Source organism: Melopsittacus undulatus, chromosome 20, assembly GCF_012275295.1.
Source record: "Melopsittacus undulatus isolate bMelUnd1 chromosome 20, bMelUnd1.mat.Z, whole genome shotgun sequence".
NCBI classification, from domain to species: Eukaryota; Metazoa; Chordata; class Aves; order Psittaciformes; family Psittaculidae; genus Melopsittacus; species Melopsittacus undulatus.
Window position 1 is genome coordinate 1,318,610 of NC_047546.1, and position 17,370 is coordinate 1,335,979.

At 63.0% G+C, this 17,370-nt stretch overlaps 3 protein-coding genes across 4 annotated transcripts; all 3 read right to left on the minus strand.

Moving 5' to 3' along the window:
- Positions 1–84: 84 nt before the first annotated feature.
- Positions 85–1,366, minus strand: CFAP126 (cilia and flagella associated protein 126). The gene is made up of 3 exons (XM_034071327.1): positions 1,235–1,366; positions 689–769; positions 85–598 (listed from the first exon to the last, which is right to left on the minus strand). The coding sequence occupies exons 1-3, from the start codon at positions 1,364–1,366 to the stop codon at positions 287–289; spliced, it is 525 nt and encodes a 174-aa protein (XP_033927218.1). The 3' UTR covers positions 85–286.
- A 1,963-nt stretch (positions 1,367–3,329) lies between these two features.
- On the minus strand, positions 3,330–7,124 carry VSIG8 (V-set and immunoglobulin domain containing 8). 2 transcript variants are annotated; one of them, XM_034071233.1, is made up of 7 exons: positions 6,971–7,124; positions 6,608–6,783; positions 5,910–6,111; positions 5,663–5,827; positions 4,848–4,970; positions 4,495–4,630; positions 3,330–3,949 (listed from the first exon to the last, which is right to left on the minus strand). In XM_034071233.1, exons 1-7 carry the CDS (start codon positions 7,017–7,019, stop codon positions 3,778–3,780), a joined length of 1,023 nt encoding a protein of 340 aa, XP_033927124.1. In that variant the 5' UTR covers positions 7,020–7,124; the 3' UTR covers positions 3,330–3,777. The 2 variants fall into 2 exon arrangements, with proteins under 2 accessions (XP_033927124.1, XP_033927123.1); XM_034071232.1 differs by having other exon boundaries at positions 4,495–4,648.
- Positions 7,125–9,461: 2,337 nt separating this feature from the next.
- On the minus strand, positions 9,462–17,187 carry CFAP45 (cilia and flagella associated protein 45). The gene is made up of 12 exons (XM_034071276.1): positions 17,131–17,187; positions 16,427–16,516; positions 13,998–14,125; positions 12,311–12,452; positions 11,827–11,997; positions 11,539–11,717; positions 11,292–11,421; positions 11,066–11,212; positions 10,880–10,993; positions 10,407–10,600; positions 10,109–10,333; positions 9,462–9,616 (listed from the first exon to the last, which is right to left on the minus strand). The coding sequence occupies exons 1-12, from the start codon at positions 17,131–17,133 to the stop codon at positions 9,487–9,489; spliced, it is 1,653 nt and encodes a 550-aa protein (XP_033927167.1). The 5' UTR covers positions 17,134–17,187; the 3' UTR covers positions 9,462–9,486.
- Positions 17,188–17,370: the final 183 nt, after the last annotated feature.

The following is a 17,370-nucleotide window of genomic DNA, read 5'->3' on the forward strand; positions in this document are numbered from 1 at the left end:
CCTTCCAACCCCACACTTCCCACTGTTGCTTTGGCTTGGAGGCAGCTTTCCCAGCCCATGGAGCCATCCCAGTGCCCATCCTGAACACCAGCATTTATTAGTGCTGTTTTAAACCCCTTATCCCAATGCCTTTAAACCAGGGCACCGGCTCCTTCCACCCCTTCCTCACTCCTGCGGGTGGAGGCCTTTTCCTCATGGATCCAGGGCTGCAGGGACGTGCCCGGGGGGTCGGGATTGAAGCCCGGGATGGGAAGGGGGCGCTGGGAGCTCCAGGATCCCGTTGCCATCAGCACCGGCCGCATTCCCGACCGGTTCCCTCTGGAAGCGGATCGGACACTGAGCTCCTCCTGCTGGATTCTGCTGCAGGAGCCGCATCCCGACGGGAAGAGCCGGTGTCCGGGGGGGGGTGCGGGGCTCGCACCGTGCCCGTGATGCGGGTGCGGAGCCCGTTGCGGGCGCTGCTCAGCACCGAGCACTGATGCAGGTGCTGCAGGAGCCGATCCGCGGCCGCGGCCGAACGCGCAGTCAGGTCCAGCCGCGCAGGTGGGATCCTCGACGGCATCTCCCACGTCCCCACGAACGAGCCCCATGGGGAGGCCTGAGGGGGGAGCAGAGGGGCAGAGGGGGCCCCAGGGAGCACCCAATGGGTGCTGGGTTGGGGGGATCCCCATGGGTGTTTATGGCTCACCTGGGAGCGGGGTACGGAGGGGAGCAGATGCCCTCGGTCATTGGCGATGATGGGTGTGGAGCCCTCTGAATGCTTGGGGGGCTGGGAATGGGGGGGATGAGGGCGAGGTTGGGGGGGGCAGGGTTAGGTCTGGGCTAAAGGGGTCTTGGGGGGGTCTCAAAGGGACCATGTTGGGGATGGGGCAGTTGGGGGGGGGTCCTGGCCAGAGCTGGGGGCTTAGGGGGGGTCAAGCTGGGACTGGGAGGGTCCCGGGGGTCCAGGATGGGGCTGGGGAGCCTCGAGGGGGCCCATTCTGGGGATGGGGGGGCCCAAAGGGGTGGTCCGGGACCGGGGGGGGGGTTTATGAAGGGTCTGGGGCAGAGCGGGGGGGTCCAGGGGCACCAGGTGGGGCTGGGGGGGGCTCGGATGGAGCTGGGGGGGCTCCAGGATGGGGCTGGGGGGTGCCAGGGTCTCCGGATGGGGCTGGGGGAGGATGGGGGGGCCAGGACCGGGTCCGGGGGGTTCCGGGGGGGGTCCCCGTGCCTGGGGGGGGGGGTCAGGGGGCACCTTCGGGCCTGGCAGGGGCACACTCCAGTTCTGCAGGCGGGGGGGGCTGAACGCGTCCTCGTACTGCGAGAGAGGGGGGCCGGGCAGCGGACGGGACCCCCCAGAGCCCCGGTACCCTCCGGTGTCCCCCATTACCCCCCATTACCCCCCATTGCCCCTCATTAGCCCCCATTACCTCCCATTACCCCCCATTGCCCCTCATTACCCCTCATTACCCCCCATTACCCCCCATTGCCCCTCATTAGCCCCCATTACCTCCCATTACCCCCCATTGCCCCTCATTGCCCCCATTACCCCCCATTAACCCCCATTACCCCCATTGCCCCTCATTGCCCCCATTACCCCCCATTAACCCCCATTACCCCCCATTGCCCCCCATTGCCCCCATTACCCCCCATTAACCCCCATTACCCCCCATTGCCCCTCATTACCCCTCATTACCCCCATTACCCCCCATTGACCCTCATTACCCCTCATTACCCCCCATTGCCCCTCATTGCCCCTCATTAGCCCCCATTGCCCCCTATTGCCCCTCATTGCCCCTCATTAACCCCCATTACCCCCATTACCCCCCATTGCCCCCCATTGCCCCTCATTGCCCCTCATTAGCCCCCATTGCCCCCCATTGCCCCTCATTGCCCCTCATTAACCCCCATTACCCCCCCCCTTACCCCCGGTTTTGGTCCCCCCCCCACCTGCCCCGCTCCGTATCCCTCCGCCATCACCCTCGCGCTCCGTCTCCTGGCAACGGCGACGCGAGCTGCGCTTGCGCGCCCCCTGGCGGACGCATCGGGCGCTGCCGGCGGGGGGGGTTCAGCGCCTCCCCCCCCCATTACCGATATTGGTGTCGTCCTCCCCCATTGCCCCCCCATTGTATGGGTCAGGCTCTGCCGACCCCAAGCTCGGGCTTAGGGTCTGGGGGGGTGCAAGGGGCAGCCCCCCCATTAGGGTCAGAGTCAGGTTTAGGGTCTGGGGGGGGTGGCAAGGGGCAGCCCCCCCATTAGGGTCAGGGTCAGGTTTAGGGTCTGGGGGGGGGCAAGGGGCAGCCCCCCCATTAGGGTCAGTGTTAGGATGGGGCTTGGGCTCAGGGTCAGGCTGAGCCGGTTCTGAGGCTGGGTTTATGGCAGAGTCAAGGCTGTTTGGGGGGGGGTGGGGTTGACCTGGAGCTGCCCCCCCACGGGGACAGGCTTAGGGTTAGGATCAGGTTTAGGTCAGGTTTGGGGTGCACGGGGCCAGGTATGGGTTAGGGTTAGGGTTAGGGTTAGGGTGAGGTGAGGGGGATGTGCGACACTCTGGGATACACTGGGACACTTCGGACACGCTGTGATGCACTGGACACTCCTGACACACTGGAACACACCGGAACACATCGGGACACACTGGGATATACCAGGACACTCCGGACACACCGGGATACACTGGGATACCCCGGACACACTGGGATACACAAGGACACTCCGGACAGAGTGGAACACACCGGGACACACCGGAACACACTGGGATGCACTGGACACAGTGGGATACACCAGGACACTCCAGACACACTGGAACACATCGGAACACACCGAGACACACTGGGATACACCAGGACACTCCGGACACACCGGGATACACTGGGATACCCCGGACACACCGGGACACACCGGAATACACTGGACACTCCGGGATACACCGGGACACACCGGGATACACCGGCATACACCGGAACACACCGGAACACACCAGGACACACCGGGATACACCGGAACACACCGGGATACACCGGGACACACCGGGATACACCGGGATACACCGGAACACACCGGGATACACCGGGATACACCGGAACACACCGGAACACACCAGGACACACCGGGACACACCGGGACACACCGGGATACACCGGGATACACCGGAACACACCGGGATACACCGGGATACACCGGAACACACCGGAACACACCAGGACACACCGGGACACACCGGGATACACCGGGATACACCGGAACACACCGGGATACACCGGGATACACCGGAACACACCGGGATACACCGGAACACACCGGGATACACCGGGATACACCGGGATACACGGGGACACTCTGCCCACGCCGCCTCTGGATTCACTTTGACTTTATTTCTTTTCCCGATTAATTTCGTTCCGTTTTGTCTTTTCCTGGTGCCTTTTGCCAATGCCGGTGCCGGTGGCGGCTCCTCACCGGAGACACCCGCTTGCTAAAGCCAATGTGAGGGTGGGGGGGCCACCGGGAGACTCCTCCCCCCTTCCCCCCCCCCTTCCCAGGGCGATTCGGGGCCGCCCGACACCACAAGCGCTTGGTCCGGCTGCGGTGGAGCCGGGGGGGGGGGGGACGTAAAAAACGGGGCAAAATAGCCAATAAAACGTTAAAGGAAACCCAAACGGAGCCGAGCGGAGGCTCCGGGATTCCCGACTTCAATGCTCCCGCAGCGGAGCCGAATCGGTGCGGGGCTGGTGCCGAATCGGTGCGGGGCTGGTGCTGGACGGGGCTGGGGCCGGTGGGATGTGGTGCTGGTGATGGTGATGGTTACAGCGCCGGGCAGGTGACCTGGTGCCGGATGCCCTCATTGCAGATGAGGGCGGCCGCTCTCTCGTCGCCATCGCCGTGCTGGCACTGCATGTAGCTGATGCCGTGGGGCGAGTAGCTGTGGTGGGCGCAGACGTTGCAGGGCCGGGTCATGGTGCCGCCCGTGCTGCTCCTATGGGGTTGGATTGGATGGGGACGGGGGGAAGCGTCAGCGCTCAACGGGGTCCACACCGGAGCCCGGTGACAGCCACCGGTGCCCGGGGTGTCCTTGTTGTTTGGTGGCACCATCGGTGCCTGGTGATGCTCCATAGAGCCCAGGGATGCCCGGCTGCATTCAGTAGTGCCTGGTGGTCCCTGTGGTGCCTGGCAGCGCCCAGTAGCACCTATCAGCCCTCCTCAATGCCCAATGATGCCCCATAGATCCAAGTAGTGCCCATCAGCACCCAGTAGCACCCATCAGCCCTTCTCAGTGCCCAGTGATGCCCCATAGATCCAGGTGATGCCTGGCATCACCCAGTAGCACCCATCAGCCCTCCTCAGTGCCCAGCGATGCCCCATAGACCCAAGTGATGCCAGCAGCACCCTGTTTCGCCTCAGTGCCCACTGATACCCGCAGACCGCAGTGATGCTCATCCAGCGGCACCCGCTCCCGGTGCCCCCCCCGGTGCCGCTGCCCCCCCGCTGCCCCCCCCGGTGCCCCCCCCGTGCCCCGCTCACCGGCAGTCGCTGCAGGCTCTCTGGCATTCCTTCCTCCGGTACCGGCAGATCAGCGCCCAGATGAGCAGCGCAGGGAGACTCAGGAGCAGGAGCGAGCCCAGGATGGAGCCCACGATGATGCCTGCCTGCCGCCCCCCTACGGTGGGACCACAGCCTGTCACCGCCGGCCTCCGCACCGGCTGCCACTGAGCACCGCGTCCCCATTCCCGTTCCCGTCCCCATCCCCGTTCCCGTCCCCATTCCCATCCCCATTCCCGTCCTCATCCCTGTTCCCGTCCCCATTCCCGTTCACGTCCCCATCCCCGTTCCCGTCCCCGTTCCCGTCCCCATCCCCGTTCCCGTCCCACACTCACTTGCAGCCGGGCTGAGGTTGAGCTGACACACCGAGTACCCCACGCGGTTGGTGACTCGGCACTGGTAGACGCCGGCGTGAGCCTCGGACAGGCTCCGGATGAACAGGTCCCCGGGAGCTCGTCCTGCAGCCGGGACAGGCGGAGCCGTCAGCGCCCGAGCCCCGGGCACGGGGGCAGGAACGGGAGCTCAGCACCGGAGCCGTGAGCAACACATGGGAGTCACGGCCATGACACACATGGGCACCCAAAGGAGCCATGAGCACCCATGGGAGTCACGGCCATGAACACACATGGGCACCCAAAGGAGCCATGAGCAGCCCCTGCACCCATGGGAGCACCCGGGGCTGTGCCATGGGGGGGTTCAGCCCCACCAGCACCTGTGAGCATCCCCTGTACCCATCAGAGATATGGCCATGAACACGCAGAGCACCCAGAGGAGCTCCCCACCGGCACCATGAGCATCCCTTGCACCCATGGGAGCCCCACGGGGCTCAGCCCCATAGCACCCACCTTGGGTGGTGCCAGAGGGCAGGCGTCCTCTCCCCCGTAGCCAAGAACGTACATGAGCACCCATAGGAACTCACCCATGAGCATCCCCAGCACCCATGGGAGTCCCACTGGGCTGTGCATGGGGGGGAACTCAGCCCCATAGCACCTATCGGAGCCCCCCGGGGCTGTGCATGGGGGGGAACTCAGCCCCACAGCACCCATGGGAACCCCCCGGGGCTGCGCATGGGGGGGATCTCAGCCCCATAGCACCTATCGGAGCCCCCCGGGGCTGTGTATGGGGAGGATCTCAGCCCCACAGCACCCACCTTGGATGGTACCGGAGGGCAGGCGGCCGCCGCCGTATCCATCCGCCAGCTTTGCCCATTGGTAGGCGAGGGGGGAGCTGCCCCCGCGGCTGTAGCACCGCAGGAGGACACTGCCGCCCTCGATCTGCTCCCCCTCGGTCCAGCACTGCGGGGTAACCGGTTTCTCTGCGGACACAGGGACACGGTCACCATGGGGCAGAGGGGACACCGGTGACATTGGGGTGTGTGTGTGTGGGGTGACACTGACCCTGCACGGTGACGATGACCTCGTGCACGGCCACGGTGTTCTTCTTCACCCGGCACTGGTAGGTGCCTGTGTCCGACACCTGTAGGTCCGCCAGGCGGATGGAGGCATCGTGTTGGCTGGGGTCGGTCTGCACGAAGGCCACGCGGTCCTGCAGCCCCGAACCGCTGCCGTAGTTCACGTGGTGGTCTTGGTAGGACAGGAACTGGGGGGGGGAAGCAGAGAAGAGGGGGGGGATGAGCAGGGGTGGTCCCGATGGGGCAGCACAAAGGTGGAAGGTTGAGGGGGGGAAAGGCACTGCCCGGTGCCTGCCCGGCTGTGCCGGACACTGCCTGGTCCGTCCCGGTCTGACCTGGTGCATCCTTGTCCTGCCTGGTCCATCCCTGCCCTTCCAGTCCTTACCTGCCTTTCCAGTCCTGCCATGTCCTTCCAGTCCTCACCTGCCCTGCCCGGCTCTGTTGGACCTTGCCTGGTCCATCCCGGTCTCACCTGGTCCATCCCTCCCCTTCCAGGTCCATCCCAGTCCTTCCAGTCCTTCCCTGCCTTTCCAGTCCTGCCCTGCCTGGCTCTGTCAGACCCTGTCTGGTCCATCCAGACCTTCCGGACCTTCCCTGTCCCTCCCGGTCCCTCCCGGTCCCTCCCGCTCCATCGCAGCCGTTCCTCCCGTGGGGTCGGCAGCCGCTGGCACCGCGGACACTCACCACGTTCTCGGGGCCGGTGCGCTCGGGCGTGATCTGGATCCACTCGATGCCCACGCCCTGGGGACCGTTGTCTTCGGGTTCGAGCACATAGGGGCAGCCCAACTTCACCGAGTCACCCTTGGCCAGGTACAGCACCTCCCGGCCCTTGCTGTTGATCCTGACAGCCAGGAGCAGAGCTGGGGAGAGAACAGCACCCGTCGGCACCGGCCCCACAGCGCCCCACATCCAGCAACCCCCGACCCACGGCGAGCGGGGACCCATCCTGCTGGGGCTGACAAAGGGACCAACACGGGGGGTGCTGTGCTGCATCCAGCACCCTTGGGGTCCCCTCCATCCTCAAGGGCATCCCTGCGGGAGCCGTACCTGGCATGAGAGCCAGGAGCAGGAGCAGGCTGGCGCCGGGCTCTGCCATGACGCTGCAGCCGTGCGGGTGCTGAGGAGGAACGGGAGCAGGCGGCAGCAGGCGACGGGCAGCGGGGCCGCTCGGGGCCGCTTTTACATGCTGGGCCCGGGCGCTCCTCCCTGTGGGGTGGATGCCTTTGGGATGACTGAGTGGCTCCAAGCTCTGCGTGAGCTGCCGCCCTGCTCCACTCCCTACCCCCTAATTAACCGTGGCCGTGGTGGGGGAGCCCATCCATAGGGATGCAGTGATGGGCAAGGTGATGGGGGGGGGGGGGGTGGGACCGGCTCATCCCGGTCGGTGGACCCTGTGGATGGTTATCCTGGTGGGAAAAGGGGATGCTGTGGGAGCATCGTTTTGGCTTGGAAGTGGCAAAGTGAAGGTCCCCAAAGAGGTTGTGGTCTTAGGGAAGGATTTGGGGCAATTGGAGGTTAAATGTGGGGTTTGACCCTGGGTTAAGATCCTGTGGATCCCTCCTCTGGTCCTGCCCCTTGGCCAGAGGGCACAGGAATGCGGCAGCCATGTGGGACCATGACACCCACCAAGGACGTGTTTGTGCCACTGATGAGATACATGTGGAGATGTGGCTGAGGCTCCAGGCCACGGCTCATGGCGTGGGGATGTGGTGGCACAGGGACATGGTGGGACAGAGACATAGTGGCACAGATGTGTGGTGGCATAGGGACATGGTGGCATGGGAATGTGGTGGCATGCCAGCACCAGGGGTAGCTGGGAGCTGAGGGCAGGAGCTGGGGACAGGGATGCTGGGACAGAGGTGAAGGAGACAGGGACACTTGGCTATGAATGGATGTGACAGGGATGCTTGTCCATGGATGGAGGGGACAGGGATTCTTATCCATGGACGGAGGGGACAGGGATTCTTGTCCATTGATGGAAGGGACAGGGATGTTTGCCCACGGATGTGATATCTAGCCATGGATGAAGGGAACAGGGATATCTGGCCATGGATGGAAGGGACAGTGATGCTTGTCTATGGATGGAGGGGACAGGAATGTTTGGCCCTAGATGGAGGGGACAGGGATGTTTGGCTGTGAATGTAGGGAACAGGGATTCCTGGCCATGGATGGAAATGACAGGGGTGCTTGTCTATGAATGGATGTGACAGGGACACTTGCCCATGGATGAAGGGGACAGGGATGCTTGGCTATGAATGGAGGGGACAGAGACACTTGCCCATGGATGGAGCGGACTTGGATGCTTGGCTATGGATGGATGTGACAGGGATGTCTGGTTCTGGATGGAGGGAACAGAGACACTTGTCCATGGATGGAGGGGACAGGGATGTTTGTCCCCGGATGGAGAGGACAGGGATGTTTGGCTATGAATGGAGGGGACAGGGATGTTTGGCTGTGAATGGAGGGGACAGGGATACTTGTCCATGGATGAAGGGGACAGAGATGTTTGGTTCTGGATGGGAGGAAAGGGATGTTTGGCCCCGGATGAAGGGGACAGGGATGTTTGGCTGTAAATGGAGGGCACAGGGATGTTTGGCTATGGATGGATGTGACAGAGACACTTGTCCATGGATGGAGGGGACAGGGATGTTTGTCCCCGATGGAGGGGCCGGCTCACGCCTGCTCCGCTGCGGGCGCTGCCGTCCCTGTCCCGGCCGTGCCGGTCTCCCCGTGCCGTGCCCCGAGGGCAGCTCGGCCCTTCCCCTGTCCGGACCGCCCGGGCCGGCTCCACCGCCCGGTGCAGCCTCCGCCAACACTGCCCGGGGCCAGGAGCTGCTCCAGTTCCTGGCCCGGAGCTGAGCTCAGCGCGGCCGGGTCCGGGCCGGGCTCTGGGCACGTGTGGAGCCGCGTCTGTGATTTCGGGGCCCCGGAGCTCGGCCTGGCCCCGGGGCAGCTCCGGTTCCTGCTGCCGGGGCCGTGGGTCGGGGATGGGGGGGAACGGGATGGACGGGACGGACTCTGCATCCCGGTGACATGGATGGGAGCCCGGCTCCCAGCGGCCGGGGAAGGGCCGGTGAGAGGCCACGGAGGCGGCTCCGAGCCCGGGGCACGTTCCCTTGTGCCGCTCTCGTTATTGCTCAGCTGCCACTCAGAGCAATTACTCAGAGCCACTCCTCGGCCCTCGGAAGCACCAGGGCCCAGAGCACAGTGGATGCGAAGGGTTTGCATCATGCTCTGTGCTTTGGCACGGCCACAGGGCCTGGGGGTGATGCGATGGGGACGTGGTGGCACTGCCAGGGCCAGGCAGGGCTGGGGGTGGGGAAGAGCCTGCCTGGCTCCTGGAGACACCCAAGGTTGGGGGCTCCTGCCCCTTGCAAGGACATGGGTGCATCCAAGAGCTCTGCCCATGGAGACGGGCAAGAGGTGCCCTTGGTCCTGGGAGTTGGGCAATGAGCCTTTGAGCTACTCCAGCCCCACGGGCAGCTCCTGACCCCAAAACCCCCATTGAGAGGAGGGTGAAAGACACCGGCTGCTCATAAACATCTCTATTGGTAGGAAACAGCCTAAGAAAGCATCAGTGCCCTGGTGGAGCCTGGCCCCACGCCGCGCCGGGCCCGGCCTGAGGCGACGATGGTTCGGTGCTGGTCCCTGAGCTGCACTTGGGCACAGAACTTCTCGGGCACACCAGAGTCTCTGCAGAGGAAAGAAAGCATCAGAGTCAGGATCAGAGTGGATCCTCTTAGATGAGGATGGAAAGGGAGCTAGGAGGTGGTGAGAAGCCAGGAAAGCTGTAGGGATACACAGTACATGGAATCACAGAACGCTTTGGGTGGGAAGGGAGCTTAAAGCTCATCCAGCTCCATGGGCAGGGACCCCTCCACTGGAGCAGCTGCTCCAATCCCTGTGTCCAACCTGGCCTTGAGCACTGCCAGGGATGGGGCAGCCACAGCTTCTCTGGGCACCCTGTGCCAGTGCCTCAGCACCCTCACAGGGAACAGCTTCTGCCTCAGAGCTCAGCTCAGCCTCCCCTCGGGCAGGTTCAAGCCATTCCCATTGTCCCATCCCTGCATCCTCATCCCAAGCCCCTCTCCAGGTTTCCTGCAGCCCCTTTAGGCACTGGAGCTGCTCTCAGGTCTCCCCTTCAGGAGCCTTCTCTTGTCCAGGCTCCAGCCCTGTGGGCATCACCTGAGCTCCTGCAGCTTCTGCTGCTTGAAGCGGGCGATGCTGCGGCTGCGGCGCTGAGCCTCCTCCTGCCGGCGCTGAGCCTCCTCGAAGGCAGCCGCTCGCTCCTGCGCCAGCTCCTGCTGCCGCTGCCGCACCTGGAGCCGCACGGCTCTGGCGTGAGCCTGGCGCTCGGCTGCCTTCCGCTGCTCCTCGGCCTTCTCCTTCTCCATCTGCTCCCGCTGCAGCCTGTGGGACACGGGGGATGTGCTGTGGGTTACCCGGCTCAGCCGCACCGAGCACCGGGGTCCATCCTGCGCACCGGAGGAGCCGCTGGAACTCATGGCGCTCCTGCTGTGCCTGCACGGCCCTGGCTCGCTCCTGCTGTGCCATCTGCTCCCGGCGGCTCTGCCGGAGCTGCTCCTCGGCCTCCACCTTCTGCCGCGCCAGCTCCATCTCCTTGCGCCGCCACTCGCGCTCCGCAGCCTCCTGGATGCGCTTGGCTCTCAGGGCGTCCTGGGCGAGGGGACAGTGGGGATGATGATGGTGATGGTGATGGAGAGGAGGAGGGTGATGGGGATGGTGATGGAGAGGAGGAGGGTGATGGTGATGGTGATGGAGAGGAAGAGGGTGATGGGGATGGTGATGGAGAGGAGGAGGGTGATGGGGATGGTGATGGTGATGGAGAGGAGGAGGGTGATGGTGATGGAGAGGAGGAGGGTGATGGTGATGGAGAGGAGGAGGGTGATGGTGATGGTGATGGAGAGGAGGAGGATGAAGGAGGCAGCCACTCACTCGCTCTGCCTGGTGGTCCTGGGCCCTCTCCTGCATGGCCCTCAGCCGCGCCAGCTCCTTCTCCTTCTCCACACGGATTTGCTCCTGCTCAGCTTCCAGCTTGGCCTCGCGCTCCTGGATGGGTCAGAGCCTCGTGGGTGCTCCTGGCAGCACCCAGAGCAGGGCCCTGTGGCCAAGGCCTCTCACCAGCTTCTGCCTCTGGTACTCGAGCACCCGCTCGTCCTCCAGCCGCTCCAGCTCCTGCTGCTCTGCCTTGAGCTTCTGGTTCTCGGTGTTGACGCGTTTGATCTCAGCCTGGATCTGCCTGTGCTGCTCCTGCCTCCGCTCCATGTCCTGGGAACAGAGGCTGAGCACCAGGCCCCTTCCAAGGCACAAATCCAGCCCCAGCCCCTGCTGCTCCCTGGGGTTGCACCTTCAGATCCTCCAGCTTCATCCGCTCCAGGTGCTGCCGCATCTCCTGTGCCTCCTGCTCCCTCTGCTCGGCCCTCAGCACCCGCTCCTCCGCGTTCTGCTCCATCTGCCTCACCAGCTCCTGCCTCCCTCTGGGAAGGAAGGAGCAGGAGGTTCCCTTGGGCTCTGTCCCATTCCCAAGAGTGGGAATGTCACCACAGCATCAGCTGCTGCCTGCTCCCACCGTGGTGTGAATGCCCTTTACAGACCTGAGCAGCTCCTGCTTCCTCCTGCGCTCCAGCTCCTCCTGCATCTCCTCAGCCTTCCTCCTCTCCACCTCCATCATGTGGTCCAGGCGCTTCTCCTCCTCATCCAGCTCCTTGGCAATGAGCCGTTTCTCCAGGATCTGTGCGTCGCGGATCATGTGGCACTTGGCACCGAGGAGCAGCTGTGGGGACAAGGGCTCTCCTGCTCTCCCAGCCGGACATGGACGGACACACGGATGAGGAGGGGGGGGAAGGAGAGGAAGGCTCTGGGCAGGGTTTGCTCGTCCCCACCTCACTGAACTCCTTGATCTCATCCTGCTGCTCCATGCGCATCCTGTTTGCCCTCTGCAGCACGTGCTGGGCCTGCTCCTTTGCTGCCTCTTCCAGCTCCTCCAGCTTCCCTGTCTGCTTCTGCTCCACTGCTGCCTGCTCTGCTGCTGCCTTGCGCTGGTTTGATGCCTCCTAATGGGACAGAGCTCATCCTGCTTGTTCCCTGGTACCCAAAGCCTGGACCCCACATCCCGGCACGGAGCCGAGGGGCATCCCCGTCCCGCACCAATCCTGCCCTTGTGGCAGTGCAGAGGCTTCATCCCAGCCTCTGGGGCTCCCTTCCCACCCAGGGACATGAGAGGTGCAGCTTTGGGCACACCAAAACGGGGGTGACCAAGGGATGGAGCTGGGAGCTCCAGGGCCATGAGGCTGATATCCACCTCCCTCCAGAGCCCAGGAGCAGGGGGGAAGGACAGGAAAGGGCAGGAGAACAGGGGATGCCTACGAGAGCGGCCTCCTTGGCTGCTTTGAGGGCTGCCAGTCTGGCCTCCCGCTCCTCCTTGCTCAGCACTTGAGCTGCTGCTTTAATGCGCTGGAAGTCCTCGGGAGCCATGATGAGGGATGCTGGGGGCTTCTCCCTGGGGGTGCTGGGATGGGGACAAAGAGCAGGCACAGTGAGGAGATCCCCCCATTCCCTTCCTGGGCTGCCCTGGACCAGGATGGGAGTCACCCTGGAGCAATGCAGGAAGCAGCCAGGCTGTGGGATCCCTGCTCTCCCTGTCATGGGGGCAATGGAAAGTGGAGGGAAAGCTGTGATGCACAGGGGGACAGGACACCCCAGAACATCCAGGAGCAGGACACCCAACATCCTTCAGCCCAGCTTGACTTTTCCAGTCTTCCTTTGGGAATATCCTCCCCCCCCTCCCCTTTCTCCATCCCTTCACTGCTCCCATGTGCTGCATTGAAACCTCTATTGATGTGGGGGGAGCTGAAGGTGCCTTCTCCCCCTGTTTGGGGCCACTCAGCCCGTTGGCAGCCGCTTGGCTTGGAGTCTGTGCAGCCAGGAATGCAGCTGGGATGAGAGGAGGAAGCACTGCCCCAACCATGGGGCACCCAGTGCCCTGCCACCGGCACACCAGGACAGCGCCGAGCCACCAACCCTGCCCGTGACTCAGGCTGTGGTTTGGAGGAAAACACCGAAGCTGCCGGTGCCCCCATTTCCCTCCTTGTAAAAATGTGGATAATAACACGGGCAGCTGGAAGCAGGTAATGACTCTCTGCATTACTCAGGTACCATGGTGACGCGTGCGGTGCCGGAGCGTCCATTAACCAAATGCATGGAGCACTTTGAAGCTGTTCAGGACTAAGAATTTACTCATGATGATTGCGTGTCACCTTTCATCCACCCTGGTGAATAGGAACAGATACCTGCATAATGATCGCTCCCCAGCTGCATCACAGCATCGCATTCCAGGACGCTTGGAGAATGGTCACAACGGCACTAATAAATGTAATGACACATTGGGCCGCTGCTTTGCTCGGCCGTCCTTGGGTGAGATGGGATGGCTGGGCCCTGACTTTCAGGAATTGCACCAGCACAAACAGTTCCCGTCGAGCTTTGGGGCTGGGATCAGGTTCTTGGGGTTGGGATCAGGTTCTTGGCTTTGGCACCGGGTTCAGAGGGGAACGGGAAAGGAAAAGCCTCCAAAGCTCAGAGCAAAGCCCAAATCCTGAGCCTGAGCGCTCAGTGCGGGGAGAGCATCGGGTGGAAGGTCCAAAACAGGAGGCAAAGATGAATCTGGCTCCAAACAGCAGCAAAGAGGGGATCTGAGCTTCAAATGAGCCTGAACCGGAGCTGCTGGGATAAGGGCCCTGCTCTCGTTCTGTGCTGCAGGTTTCAGTGTGGGGGGCAGTGATTAAGGGGGTTCTTGAGCTTATAAAGCAGCCCCATAGGGAAACACAGAGCTCTTGGGGCTCCTCTGCTGAATTCCAACAGGGATGCTTGGGATGGGGATGCAGGAGCCCACGAGGAGCCCAGAAGGAGGTTTTCCAGCTGCTGGGGAGCTTTATGTTGGGGTTTTATGGGTTTTCGGATGATTCAGTGCCCATCCCTCCTGCACCAAAACATTCCCGAGCTCCACGCATGGAGCCACAGAAGCTCCTCCCGACCTGCTGCTCAGGCACTGACTTACATGAGCTCCCGGATGAAGTCCTTGGTGATGATGAGGGTGGTCTTGGGCTTGTACCTGCTGAGGGACAGCGCTTTGGGAGCTGTCCTCACATCCCTAAGGAGCACAATGGGGCTGTCGGGGCGCGACGGCTGCGAGGAAAGATGGGATTTACTCCAGGTTTACTCCTGCTGCTGCTCCTGGGCTCCAAGACCCTCTCGCAGCACCGGTGCTGCGTGGCCATGGGAAGGGGGTTTTGGCCTCTGAAGGGCTGATGGGGACATGGGGGGAACCAAATCCACCCCACGGCACTGGGTTTACTGGTGTTGGGTCCCACCTGGAGCTGGTGGGGCCGAGGAGCCCATTGCTGCCTGCTCAGGGCAAACCCTCACCCATCACAGCCCCAGCACCTCCGTCCTGCTGAGCCCCATGGAACTGGGCAGAACTGGGTGGAAACCGGCCCCAAAAGGACCCCAACGTCCCTGGGAGCTGGTGGGGAAGGGGACAAGGAACAGCTCAAGGCCTGGCCTTGCAGGGCAGTCACTGGCAGGGAGCAAAGGGCAGGAACCAGTCCTCCCAGTAGGGCCGGGACTGGTGCCAGTGCCTTTGCTCGGGCCGAGGCTGCCACCTAGTGAGGAGTCACCGGCTGCGGGGGACCCCGCTCGGCTTCCCAAGGGCAGGATGGGTTCCCTGAGCCCATCCATAGGCTCCGGAGCAGGCACGAGCTTTCCACTGGAATTCCCGTTTAAAGCCCTGCTGGCCCAAATCCCACTGCCGGCAGCAGCCCTTGGAATCCTGGAATGGTTTGGGTGGGAAGGGAGCTTAAAGCTCATCCAAAGCCATGGGCAGGGACCCCTTCCATGGAGCAGGATGTGTCCAACCTGGCCTTGAGCACTGCCAGGGATGGGGCAGCCACAGCTGCTCTGGGCACCCTGTGCCAGCGCCTCAGCACCCTCCCAGGGAACAGCTTCTGCCTCAGAGCTCAGCTCAGTCTCCCCTCGGGCAGGTTCAAGCCATTCCCATTGTCCCATCCCTGCATCCTCATCCCAAGCCCCTCTCCTGGTTCCCCTTTAGGCACTGCGGTGATGCTGGAGCAGCTCCTCACGGGCCCCGAGCAGGAGGTGTTGGATTAAGGGGTTTGGCCCTGGCACACCCGGTGCAAACAGCGATAACGGGGCTGGAACAGCCACATGCTGCCCCTGGAGCCTGGGACAAGGGCTGGATTAATGGCAGGGATTAATCAGGCTGCCTCCAAGGCCTCGGAGATAAGAGCTGATCCCAAACCTGCCCAGGGCTTGCTGTGGGAACGCTCCCAAGCTCCAGTTGGGAGCGGAGGTAATCCTCATTGCACGCTTCCTTCCCCTCCTCTGCAGAGCCAAAGGGGGTTTGGCAAAGCCTCTTTGGACTGATTTGTTCCAGGCGATAAGGCCCAGAAGAGGAAATTAAAGGCACAAAGAGGGACAAGCACCGAGTCCAACCATTCCCATCACTGCCCCATGGCACTGAGGGGGTGTGAGCACCAGGGATGGTGTCTGCAGCCCTGTTCTGATGCTGAGCACCCTGTGGGGCAGGAATTGGTCCTCAGCTCCATCTGAACCTGCCCTGGTGCAGCTTGAGGCTGTTCCCTCTTGTCCCATCCCTTGTTCCTTGGGAGCAGAGCCCAGACCCTCCTGGCTCCATGCTCCTATAGGGAGCTATTGGAACCCCCCAGCTCCCCCATCCCTCATGCTCCAGCCCCTGCTCCATCCCATTGCCCTTCTCTGGCCCCACTCCACCTCCTCAATGTGGGAGTGGGAACTGGAAGTGTTTTCCCAGTGCAAGACAGGGCAAACCTTGGACCTTGCATCCTGTGAAGGGTGGGGAGAGCCGCAGCCATAAACCCCAAGGAGAGCACCATAGGGTGATAATGGGGGCAAGGACAAACCAAACTCCATCGTCCTCACCCCTGTGCACCCTGGTCCTGCTGTGGGGAGGGAGCTTCCCCCCCCCGAGCATGGGAGGAAGGAGCTGGGCTCTGTTTATCTCAGCCCAGGGCACCCAGCCAAGAGGTCAGAGACTCCAGAGGGACCAATCTCATAGCTCCCTGATGAAAGTCTATGGAATGCTGGCAAGGAGCTGCTCTGGAAGCTTCCAGCCCTTGCTCCAAGGGTTTTCCTTATGTCCCATGTGCTAGAACCAGGGAACAGAGCCTGGCTCCTCCTGCCCCTCACTGACCACCAAACCACCCCAGGAAAGGATGGGGCTTGGGATGGCTTCCATGCATTCCCACAGGGGTCCCACAGCAGAATCCCGACCCCAGAGAGGGGCTGCGGCCGCATCCCTTATCCGGGAGCTTTGGGAACATGGATTATGGAGGGGATGCTGTGAGCGGGGCAGGATGAGACCCTGCCCTGTGTGTTTGGGGGCAAGCAGCCGGTGGTGCCCCCCCCATCCCGGTATCCCGGGGCTCTTACCTGCTTCTTCCCGAACAGCAGCTCATCCTCCGCTGTGGAGCTCTGAGCCTTCGTGCGGTACCGGCTGCGGGGTGCCGGGATGCTGGTGGGCTGCGGGGAGAGGGTACCGGGGGTGATGGGTACCGGTGGTAATGGTGGTACCGGGGGTGATGGGTACCAGTGGTACCGGTGGTACCGGCTTTGATACCGGGTTTGGTACCGGTGGTACCGGGTTTGGTACCGGGTTTGGTACCGGTGGTACCGGTAGTACCGGGTTTGGTACCGGGTTTGGTACCGGTGGTACCAGTGGTACCGGGTTTGGTAACGGGTTTGGTACCGGTGGTACCGGTAGTGCCGGGTTTGGTACCGGGTTTGGTACCGGTGGTACCGGGTTTGGTACAGAGTTTGGTACCGGGTTTAGTACCGGGTTTGGTACCGGTGGTACCGGTTGTACCGGTAGTACCGGGTTTGGTACCGGTTGTACCGGTGGTATCGGGTTTGGTATCGGGTTTAGTACCGGGTTTGGTACCGGTTGTACCGGTGGTACCGGGTTTGGTATCGGGTTTAGTACCGGGTTTGGTACCGGTGGTACCGGTTGTACCGGTGGTACCGGGTTTGGTATCGGGTTTAGTACCGGGTTTGGTACCGGTGGTACCGGTGGTACCGGTAGTGCCGGGTTTGGTACCGGGTTCGGTACCGGCGGTACCGGCGCAGGCCGCACTCACCATCCCGCTCCGCTCGGCGGCCTCCAGCCGTCGCCATAGCAACGCGCCCCTTCCCCACCCCTGTTCCCTGGCAACCGCGGGGCGTTGCCGAGCGTGCGCACTGGGCGGCGGAAGGGCGCACTTCGTTCCGGGGGGGGTGTGGTGTTGTTGTTGTGTGTGTGTGACCGTGTTTACACCCCCGTGCACCCGCAAACACCGCCCTGCGCACGCACACGAGGTACACGAGGTGTTCCCCCCCCC